This window comes from Dermacentor silvarum, chromosome 8 (assembly GCF_013339745.2).
Source record: "Dermacentor silvarum isolate Dsil-2018 chromosome 8, BIME_Dsil_1.4, whole genome shotgun sequence".
Classification (NCBI taxonomy): domain Eukaryota; kingdom Metazoa; phylum Arthropoda; class Arachnida; order Ixodida; family Ixodidae; genus Dermacentor; species Dermacentor silvarum.
In genome coordinates, this window is record NC_051161.1 from 4,922,538 (window position 1) to 4,934,552 (window position 12,015).

At 47.7% G+C, this 12,015-nt stretch overlaps 1 protein-coding gene across 2 annotated transcripts in view; it reads right to left on the reverse strand.

The window, feature by feature from the left end:
- Positions 1-12,015, reverse strand: part of LOC119460539 (suppressor of tumorigenicity 7 protein homolog) — a 56,080-nt gene that overhangs the window by 26,734 nt on the left and 17,331 nt on the right. For both annotated transcript variants that reach the window (XM_037721466.2, XM_037721464.1), the window contains 2 exons: positions 5,553-5,631; positions 3,515-3,569 (listed from right to left, as the gene is read on the reverse strand). In XM_037721466.2, the coding sequence (XP_037577394.1) occupies positions 3,515-3,569; positions 5,553-5,631 (134 nt within the window). The remainder of the gene's footprint in view (positions 1-3,514; positions 3,570-5,552; positions 5,632-12,015) is intronic.

Here is a 12,015-nt window from a genome sequence, read left to right on the forward strand (position 1 = left end):
TCCGCCGTCAACAACCAACCACAGAATGCACCAACGCTGCACCGCGTGTGTCGTCCGGCCAGTTCGCGTAGCTGGCTAGTGGGGAAGTGAAGCTGGGTGCGACGGCAGCGCCATGAAGGCACGGGCGGGTGGCGGTTCCGCGCAACGCCGCCGAGTTTTGCAACTGAAGCTAGTCTAGTAACGTTGGCTATGGCGTACTAGAATATGAAAGAGGGGGTTGAGCGGCGGCTCGGTGCATGCTTTCCTGTAGAGCTGGAAACATCAGTTGCACAACGATCAAACTATAAATTTCCGCGCCTACGCTCACGACGATAGCGGAAAATGTTCTTAAATTATGCGGTCCAATCGACGCTGTAACATAATTAGTGTCACCATATGTCACCGCAGACTAAGAGAGCCGCAATCAACCCTGGGCTGGTATAATGCAAAACTATTCCAATCTGTTTTGTTGCGATAGCAATCATATGGACACTCCAGGCGCGTTTCTGCGGCACCGCCGTAGCCGTGATGTTCCATACAAAGTCCAGGGGCGATAACATCATTGCCGTGCGCTGTATGCTGTATGTGCGAGTGAAAGCGTGAGGATGAGCCGACGAGGGTGAGCCGACGATGGCGGCTCAATCACGATGGCGGCTCAATCTCGCGCGCGAGAGGGAGGAAAGCGGGGATGAAGCGAGCCATCTTCCATCGCGCGCAAGGCACTGGGGGGAGGGGTCGTTCTACTCCGGCGGCTGCTGCATATGGCACAGCCGTGCAGGCCCTATCTTGAAAGCGATCTGCGACAGGGACATAGTGCGAGTGCTGATAGCTTCGTGTGCACTGTTTTTCGCTGCTTAGTTCGCATTGAAGTGAGGCAGCACAAACGTGAATTCGCTCGCTGATGCGGCTGCGCTTGCTCACTCCAACGTTTTCACAGCGAGTTTCTGCGGTAATCAAGTGAGATGTGTTCATGTTCGCTTGTGCGCGCGTGACACCATGCTTGTTAATTTAGTGAGTGAACACATGTTTACAAGTTTATACACCAGACATAACTACTTGCTTATAGCTGTCTACTAATTTGCTATCACAATCGATGCTTCGCCTTTCGGGCAATACTGAGATGTTTTATTTAAAATCCACCATTAGCCCTTCGTGATAGGTCAAAATGGCTCACGCCTCGCCCATATGGGCATAAAAACTGATTGGAACAGTTCTATGTTATACCGGCCCTGAGGACGCAGACACCCGCCCACTTCACCCGCTGCAGGGCGTGCCTCCGAAATATCTAGTTCGCTCGCAGCACTCTCAGCCTACTTTTTGTGGTTTTGCGCCTCAGCTAGGGAGCGCTGCTCCGCTCGGCCCACTACACCGTATTCTATAACACTCTAAACACAGCCCTAGCCGTTCCGACAGCAATGACAACAGCCGGCAGTGGCCGCGCGCGCGCTGGCCACCTGCCGGAAGCGCTGAAAAGTTCAGTGTTAAAGCGCGAAAATTACGAGAAACTCTGCGGGAGGTGCCGTCACACGGTGTGCGTAATATGAAGTGAATGACTGCACTCTTTTTCGAAGAACGAATCCCCACTCGCTGTTCGCGGCGACTGCCGAAGCCGTTCTGGCGCAGCGTGACGCAATTTTGGTCAATTTTCTGTGTTTGGCGTAGTTTGGTGCAGGAATTTGCCTATGTATAAAAAATGCGCAATTGGCGCAAGAGTCCCACCCCTGTAGCACCCACAAGACTGCCTATTATGCCATGCTGGACTCGGGTGTTGACGCCAGTGTGCTTTCTTATGAGGGTGCCCGTGCAATTTCTATAGAACCTAGAGAGACTTTAATCTAAAACAGTATGGAGAAATGTGGGAGTCATTTGTGCACTACAGTAGCCCGCACAGGCAAGAAAAGAAGCACAGGCACACCAACATGGGCATGAATCTAGCAGCGCATTGCCTAGGTCACAGGACATATCTTGTTGCCCCCATGTGATGCGCCTCCACATGCTGCGACACAAGCACAGCATCTAACTGTGCTTATGCTCAATCACTAGTGATGCTACAACAACTGCATAAACATTTTAGGCATCAAAAATGCTGCAACATATGCCTTAGGCACTTCACATCATGCTCCTTTTTACAAAATTATAACAGTCCCATTTCAGAAGTCGACAACTCTAAATACCTCAGCGTTACGTTAACAAACAAGTTCCCGTGGTCAGCACATATATCGGATATCTGTGAAGCAGGCCTAAGAAAACTGTGGTTCCTCAAAAGAAAACTTAAAAATGTACCAATTAGTACAAAACTTCTAGCTTACAATGCTTGCATAAGGTCAAAACTCGAGTATGCTTCCGTCGCATGGGATCCGTATTATAAAAAAGATATTATGCAACTTGAAAAAATTCAAAGGAAAGCAGTTACATTTATATCTGCAAAGTACAAACGCCTAGATTCTCCTTCAGATTTAATGAAACTCAATAATATACAGACGTTGGAAGCCCGAAGAAAAGTTAAGCGCCTTTCATTCCTTCATAACTGCCTTTCTGGAAAAATTAACTTAGCTCTCCCAAAATCTGTTAGGTGCCTTAGTATGAGGACAACGCGACACAGTCATGAACATTCTTTAGCACCAATCTTCGCCCGCACAAACGCATTTCGATATAGTTTCTTCCCACGCACAGTTGCAGAGTGGAATTCTTTGCCAGCCAACATATTTACCTCTGGTGATTTTGTTAATGAAATGCAGCGCTATGTTTTGAATTTCTGACCTCACTACTTATTTTATGCTTCTGGTTATTTTGTTAGGCATTTCTACTACATGTGTATCGAGTTTTCCCCTTTTTATGACCACATTTGTTAAACAATTTTCATGACACAAATTGTAATTTTCTTTACGATACATACTATTTCTTGTGTTCATCACTTGCGTTGTTTGATACTGTACTTTTGTATTTTATATGATGCCCCTCCAGCTCGAGCCATATCATTGGCTTGCAGTACTTCAAATAAATAATAAAATAAATAAATAAAATAATTTTAGAGATGTCAGGCTACACATGTTCGCTGGTGAATTACATTTCTAAAGCCTAAATGACTGCTTTTGCTACCAACTAGCAGCACCACTAGAGCATTACGACCTTTAACATTAACAAGAAATGAACGACAGGAGAAATTAAAATATCTGCACCAGCACTGCACTTTTTACTATGAGGCTGTGACATGCAAAAGTTGGTGAACTCAGCATCCTCCTACAATTCTGCATGGTATAATGACAGCAGTGAAACGTAACCATACTACAACTGCATGGGGAGTCATATAGAAGCAAACAAAACTCACAGAGCTCAAGAACTAGATCTGCAATGCAATGAGTGTTAACAATGGTTTAACTATTGCTGTGTAAGATTCCCCTCCAGTAAGTTTGTATACAATGTCTATGGTGACATTGGTTTGCACGTGGCAGCCTAGGAATCCATGATTCTCCAAAAAACTGCGCACTTCCGATGGCCACTGCCACAGCAACAAACAATATGGCACAACACATACCTCTAACACACTTGGAGCCTCTTCTTCAGCCAGCAAGATGTAGGCTGTCACACACCTGCATATGAATATACTCATTTCCATTATGAACACATGTGCATGCTGAAGCAAACATTCAAGGATCAAGAACATGGATAAAGAAAAGTGGTTTTTAACAGCGAAGCTGTTTAAGCTGGAGGGAGTCCGGTGGTGTATGCCCGAAATGTCCGCCGATCCTGGAGGTAGTGCAGAAAGGGTCCAAGCACAATGGCACATACCCCTGTAAACTAGCGAAGCTGTTTAAGCTCGAGGATGGTCCATCGAGTGTACGCCGCAAAACCTCATGGCGATGACATCGCGATGCGTCGCCTAGCAACGCTTGACCCCAGTTGTGCCGATCGCACCGAGCCTCACCACAGCTGCGTGAGCTGTGATGTAACCGCGCGCGTCGCATCGCTTTGCCTTAGCTTTGCTGAGCCATGATGACACCGTGCCGTGCAGAGTGGTTGCTGCGGCTGCGCAGAGGCCGAGCTAAGCTGTGACGTCACTGCGCCGACGCACAGGATATATAGCTCTGCGTCACTGCCGCGACGACACAAAAGCCCCGCCGTCTCCGCGCCGAGCATCACTCCCGAAGTAGAGGAAGCACGGCGCGAAAGCCATCGCGCCGCTACTCAAGAGCGAGTGAGACGACTTCTGTCCAATCCCGAGTATCGCGCCGCCGAAACATTGGCGATTCGCAGAAGATCTGGAGTTACGAGCTCGCGAAATCGAGCAAAAGCTTTTGCATGTCCAGAAGCGTCCAGATACCCCTCAACCGTTTTATTATTTTGACAATTTCTGTACCCAAACTGCTTAGTTTAAGAAAAAGTTTATATTGAATATTTTTATTCTAAAAAGCAAGTTATCATTGTTGAAAAAAATATTCAAGCACAAACTAAGTAAAATTAGCATATTAAAGTTTATTATTGCTCCTGATAAATGAGGCCAGTTACTTTCTGGTAATCAACAATTAAAACACAGCAAGAGCGCTGTTTGGAAAGTTTTATCAAGTCATCAGGCAATGTTATATCGAACGCCTTACCAGGGACACCCAAAAACGGAAACTGAGGAGCCTTCGTGGGGATGTTCTTCACATTGATGCGCCGCCAATGACGTGCACTCGCAATAGTGTCTTCTTAGCAGTCTTCTTCATCTGATGAACTGCTAATTTCGAAGTCATCGCTATTGTTTCGCTTCCAGAAACGAAGTAAACTTTGGTTTCTGAATCACTATCGTCCAAGAAGCTGGACGATGGCGAAATGCTTTGACCAGAAACACTTGATCGCCCCCACCGGACGCCATTTTTTTAAACACGAATTTCCTCCCAAAGAAATATAAAGCGGCGGATGAAAAAGCAGTAATTACCTGCCCAGTGCTGCCATCTGCGAAGTGACACACCAACTAGCCTACAAACGAGTGTGCCACATTCAAAACGCTCAAAAGGAGATATTACCTCGAGCGGACCAGCTACACTCGTCCAAAACGGTTTTAGAACAGTTCAGCAAAGACGAGCTGAGCTCGTCCGAAATGGGTTAATGACCGAGTGTTCGTTGCTCCTTGGGCTGTCGATGATTCCGGGGTGATCTTGCGCAAAACGTGGCCGAGTCTCAAAGCATAACCTCACAAAAACTTGGCCAAACCGAGATAAAGCTAGGTGGGGTTACCAGCTTCGCTGTTTGCCCAGTCTTCGCACCACGAGTGTGAAGCTGCCTCTAATTTTTTTATGCACAAACTTACAGCAATGCCAGCTGCTACATGCACAAGTGGTTTGTGTGATTATGGTTTATTCCTCAAGGTTTCAATGCAAAGCCCGAAGCTTAGAACGCTTTCCAGTAGAATAATATAATTTCTCAGTGGGGTGCACACATTTCTTGGCTAATGCTAAGGACAACAATTCTAGAGCAAGATTACGTGCATATGCCAGGTAGGCACAGTTTCTCTTTACCAATCCTAGAACAGAATCTTTCATATCAAGCAGACAGACAAAAAAAAAAAAAAAAATGTATGTGGCAGTACTGACTCCGGATTCTTCTCAAGTGCTGTATGAGCATGCTGGATGCGTGTCTTGGGGTCTCTCTCTCGCCAGGCCATTTGCATCACTGTGGGATGGAAGTTTGAAAAGTTATTTATCAATATGTGCAACATAAACAGAGAGTAACACAGCTTTTTACATGTTTTTATTTACTGCTGCTGCTGGACCTGATTACAATTATGTCAGCAAGAAGAAGCACTGGAAGCACGCAGCGTTCAGAAACACAGAGAAAACTGCAATAAACCCTATGCAAAATGGAAGCCAAGTAAATTTTTTTCCACCTTACAGTCATTTTTAAACTGAAGGGCACAAAGACACACTGTACAAGCCTATGAGTGAATTCTGAAGTGTGTGGCAGAATGCATGGACTTGTACAAGACATCATTGTTTCAGGTTTAATGAGTTTACGTGTGCTTGATGTATGCCTTGTGGAAGAGCAAGAGCATGGGGCATGCATTGGGGCATGAATTGCTACTGTGCTCGGTGATTTGTTGCTAGCCCAGTGTGATAGGGCTTTGTTGAACACCGTGGACGAGGCTTGAATGCTCAAGGTCACCTGGCTAGTGCAGGATGTAGTGTACTCTTCAAGTCTTTCCGTAGCAATTGAGCCCGTTTCTAAGGCTTCCTAGGACACAAGGCTGAGTCTTTACAAACCAAAACAGTACAGCTCAGCGAGGTTTGCCTAATCTTGTGCAAGGTATTACATTGCCATTGCCATAAAGGCAGCTAAAAGTTCAAATGAAAGCTTGAGCACCTTATTTCAAAAAGGTGCCACTTTTGCTGCCTGAATGCACACACAGTCAGCAGCAATTCAAAGAGCCTGTGAAATGCAGACTGCATAAAACCGCCAAGAAAAGAAGAGAGTGAGAGCAGGTCTCCAATGAGGGCTAAGGCTTACGTTACGGGGTGGTCAAAGCCGTGGGCCTCTTCTGAGCGGATACTTCCTAAGCAACACCTTTGCTAAGAGTTGTCTTCATTCAGTACAGTAGTGCCTGGTGCACAAACCTTGCAGAGATTACCAAGAGTGAATGATTGTGACAGTGCAGTATTTCTCAAGTGTTAACTAAAAGCACACATTGCCACAAGGACATGAATTAGAATCCCATCGGGTGTGCTAAGCTCTTACAATTGTTTTGCAACTGTGCATGTATTCTGCCAATGTTCGTATGCGACACCTTATGTATTTAATTATAAAAAAACAAACAAAAAAACTGAGTACCATGAACACTTATATTACCCGATTTGAATGCTTGAGAGGTACCTATGAGGTGACAATATAAATGTACAGGTGTTCAGTCATGATTTATTGTTTGATCATGCAAGAAAGGAATGACTGAAATGTCATGCAATATATTCTGCTTTTCTGGTGCTTGGATTGTCTGCAGTGTGAGCAGTGCAGTGGCATTGGTAGGCAAAGGGTCTTTTTTTTTCCCTCGCCTTGTGGCAAGGATGAAGCTGAGAATGAGTTGGCCAGGTGTCAACACAATAACGAGGACAGTCATGGTTGCCGTTGGTGGCAGCGCAACAGAAAGGACGGATGGACAGATAGAGTGAATCCAATTTTGAGCATTTAGCTGCTGCCACAGTAAAATGCCACCATGCTTTATGGCACACCATAAGGCTGAATGATGGCTAGACCAACCGGTGTATTTCTGGCACTAATAATTCTGGAGAACTTTTCTTCACACCATAAGGTGAGCACATCCTCACCTGGCCATTACCGAGGCTCCAAATACAGAAAGGGGTGCCATTGAAGAGCTGGCAGCAAAAGACAGTGGGAGCAGTAGAGATCAGTCTTGCTCAAGAAAAGAAAAGAAATTGACTGGGAGAATGGTCACAACATTGGGGAGGGTTCAGGATGAAGCAATGGCAAATGCCCCAGCTTCAATACATGGGGCAAGATAGACAGGGGCACCAAATATGTTCATATAGAAAAGATATATTATGAAATACTAACTGGCAGTTCTGTGCAAGTTTACCAGATAACACTGGGAAAAAAAAAAAAAAAAAAACGGGAAGTTTGCACTCGGTCGCGCAAAGCTTAGGCACAGCGAAACTTACTGGCTGCTACTGCTAGGTATTAACTTGGTTGGTGCTAGATCTTAACTTGGTTTAACTAAACCATGCATGTAGGAAGGTATTCTCGAGTTATCATTTTAGGAGGTACCTCCTCTTTCGCGTGACTAGCGCTGGACGCATCGGCACCTACGAGCAAAAGCGCTCTGGCATGCCACAAATGCAGGCAGGCTAACCAAGGTTGGAGCAGTGCCAAGAATGCTGCTGCTTGCCGACGCCGAACGTGTTGGAGGCTAGCCGCTCGATATCATTCGGCCAGCTTCGCTGTGTCTTGAGCTTTGCGCGGCCTAGCGCAAGCTTTCGGCTTCCTTTTTTTTTTTTTTTTTTGCTCCTGGCTCAGCGTGCCGCGGAGAGAGGAGAGGGGGGGTCGGGAAGGCAGGGAGCTGGCGAGGAGGAGACCGGGTGCCTGCGCACGCAGTCCTCCTCCTCCTCCTTCGGGTTGCCATGGCTACGGCGCGGCAGTTTCTTGGCATGCACCACAAATTACGGCTGGCTTAAACAGCTTCGCTGTTAAAAAAGAGAGAGAGAGAGAGGGGGAGGGGGCAGGGGTTGTGCAAAGAACAAAAAGCATGAAAGTGCAGCCAGTCCAAGCTCGAGCCTCTTTGCCATTGCTATATTAATAATGCTTGCTGTGCTTCTGCAACTGCTTAAATTTCCACTGCAGGAAATGCTCTTGCTAAGAGCTGTTCACAGCAAGAGAGGTTTGTGAAGATACGATTACACTGTTTATTTCAGAAGGCAATGAATACAAACGTGTGTACGTCTACCACAAGAAAGAACATGCCCGGCATATCAAAAGCCAGGAGGAAGATATTACGAAAGTGTGAGCCAAGGAGAAGGTGGGCAGAGAGCAAAGAGATGGACTAGGTAGTCGGTGTTTGTGTATCACAAGATATCCTGAGCGAATGTGTTGCACAGTATAGCGGTCAATATATCGCGAAATGAAAACACATATAGAGCTGCGCTCAAATTTTGCATTAGGGAGTATTGCAATCATTTATGAACTTTTTGTATTCGTTTGTGAGAGCTAATTTATGCAATAAAATGCCACGTCCCAGGCTTTGTAGAGATCGCAGTTTTATTGCGATAGCAATTATATGGACACTCCAAAGCAGATTTCTGCCGTCGGCGTCGCCGTCGCCGTTGCCGTCACCGTCGCCGTGAGGTTCCGTATGACGTCAATGGAGATGAAATCGTCGCCGCGCGCCGCCGAACGCTGTATGTGCGAGTGAAAGGGCGTGAGGGACGCGCGCTTTCACGGGGAGTGAACGCACGGCGGAGAACAAACGCGCGTTCTGTGCCGCGCTCCCTTAAGGGCTGCAGAAGTAGGCGTCTCTTTCCTCCTTTACAATCACCATATATGTAGAGCAAACGCGCCTTCTTCTGACGCACGAAAGGCCGTGGGAGGGGGGGGCAGGGAAGGGAGGCGACGTTTAGCTGCGGCACCAAGTGCCTATTTATATCAGAGGTTCCGGCAACAGTCACCAACGCCGCACGCATTTTGTGCGAACGCGGGCAAAACGCCGACGGCGTCGACAACAGTGCTGTGTGTTGCCGGTGCTGCTGCATGTCCAAGTTTGTACAGCGGATAAAACTACTATCCTTACTCCGTATAGCTCTCTACTAAGTTGCTATCGCAATTGATGCTTCGCCTTTCGGGTGAAACTGCGACAACTTTTTATTTTCACATAACATCTGTCGAGCTTTCTAAACACTGAGGTATCAACAACAGCCACTCCTGATTTCGTTTAGAATCAGAAGTACCAGTTTAATATCAAAAGCAATCTCGTACATGAAAGAGCATTTTGATATCAATATTCTCTGGCACTGAGCTGCCATTGTGTCACTAAATTCTAAATACACACACTCTCAATTCATGGACTTTCGGGCTGTGATGACGTGAACTGATCTTTCGTTTCTGCACACAACTGCAACAAGAAATGTAGACTGTGTCAGGCGAACGGTACAGTGCCATGTCACACTAATTTTCACCAGTATCTGAACATTTCAGTGTGCTATAAGTACTCACATTTGTTAATAGGACGTGAAACATAGGACGTCGCCCATAGTTACAGATTCAATGTGCATACTGCGATACACTGTGTGCAACGAAAAGACATGAACCATCAGCCTGCACAGAGTGTTTCCGGTGCCTTCCGTCTCCAATTTACAGCATGGTGTAAAGGTGGTATGGAAGTTGTGAAACTCATGGCATATTACTGAAGTATTAAAGCACCAAACAGACGACACAAGAAGAGACACAGACGAGCGCTTCTTGTGTCGTCTGTTCGGCGCTTTAATACTTCAGTAACATGCACCAACTAGCCCAACAAAAAGTTCTGCTTGAATCATGGCATATTGCCACCTGTCGGTAGTGGGTCGAGGGCAAGAGTGGGTCGAGCCCAAAAGAACAAAGAAAACCATGCGGGTCTTCCCTGCTCGAGAGCCAGCTCCGACGGACGCGTTTTCCAGGAGACAGCTGCTCTACGCTTTATTAAACCAACAAGACTACATCTGAAGGCTCGTGACAAACTGGTGGAGGTGCGGGGTACACGCCCTCACGGATGTTGCAGACCTCCTCCAAGGATCCGCACTACAAATCCAGTGCCTGTCGACACTCCCGTGCATCCAGCTAGCCGCAGGATCAAGGGACTGTCTGCAGAAGTCATCGAAGCTACAGTTACCATCACATCAACTGGTATGACCAGCGCTTCCGTTCAAACTGCCCCAACCGGTACGGGAAGCACAATGTCGAACCGGTACACACTTGAGAGCCCATGGGTCCTGACGACGTTTCATGGCACAGTTTTCGAAGACATCAAAGACTGGATGGTCGACTTCAAGCACATGGCCGCCGTGAACGAATGGAACGACGCGGAAAAACTGAGACACGTCTACTTCTACCTGGAGGATGGCGCATGTATGTGGTTTCAGAACCGCGAGGAGCAACTGACGTCGTGGTGCGAGTTTTGTCGTCAGCTTTTGGAAACCTACACCAGTGCTGATCGCCACGAACGAGTGGAACGAGCGATTCAGGCCCACGTCCAGTTGCCAAACGAAACTGTGACCACGTATACTGAAGACATGACACGACTCTTTAGACGAGTTGATCCAAGAATGACGGATGAGAAGTTACATCATCTGATGCGTGGGGTCAAGGAGCAGCTCTTTGCTGGTCTAGTGCGGCGCCCTCCAAAGACAGTCGCGGAGTTTTTGTCCGAGGCCGTGACCATGGAAAAGATGCTTTTGCATTGGTCGAACCTGTATGAGCGGCAAGTGAACAGCATGTCTGCTGCTGACATTTTCACGGCCATAGGAAGCAACAGTGACTGTCTGCGAGAACTCATCTGCTCTGCAGTGCGTGAAGAGTTGCAAAAGGCTGCCGTAACACCGCACCCTACGGTAAGCTCCACAGAAAGTATTATCAAGGACGAACTGCACCAGGCGCTCCATGACACTTTGCCTCCTGATAACGCTGCGGCAGTACCTCCTGAATACCACCGTGCGACCTACGCGGAAGCCTTAAAGCGCCCTGCTTCCTCTCCACCACTGTTCGTTCGTGCTCCGCCTACAGAGTCATTTCAGTCGGCGCAGCCGATATCGTACTACGACACTGGGTACACACCGCCGCCCTTTGCACATGCCACTCCAGTTGCCCATCGTTCGAGCAAGTGGCTCACTACGTCGACGACAGACGCACGCCCCCTCGGGAGTCGGATGTTTGGCGCACACCCGATCACCTGCCTCCGTGCTTCCACTGCAGTGAAGCTAACCACTTGTACCGCCAGTGCCCATACCGACGCCTTGGGCTTCGCGGCTTTTGCTTATACTCGCCGCCGCCCCAATACGGCCAGCGACCTCGGGACATTGCGAACTACCTTTCTCAGCAGTGCTTGCCACCGCTTGCCGGGAGGCATTCGCGATTGCCACGTCTGAGAAGACGATTTTCACCTCCACCACAGTGGTATTGTCCCGAGCGGTGACCCAGTCGCCGCCGGGAAAACTAACTGAGGCGATCTTTGGGGGCGAGGTCCCTGACGGTTGAAGTACTGAAGACCTCTGATCGACACAGATACGGAAAGATACCGATCCGACATCACCTGCAGCTGAATGTGGCGATCAGCTTTTGCTCGATATACCAGTGACTATTGACGGTTACGGCATTAGTGCTTCAGTGGACACCGGCGCCGACTCCTCAATATTAAGCGGGAAAATGAAAACGCAGCTGAAGAAAGTAATCAGGCCCTTGCATAACTCTCAGACTCGAACCGCTGGCGGCCACGTCGTACTCCACTGGGCGCCTGCACGACTAGAGTTGAGATTCAAGTATCTACATTTGTACGAGCTGACTTGTCTTACGCAAATGCTCCCGCGA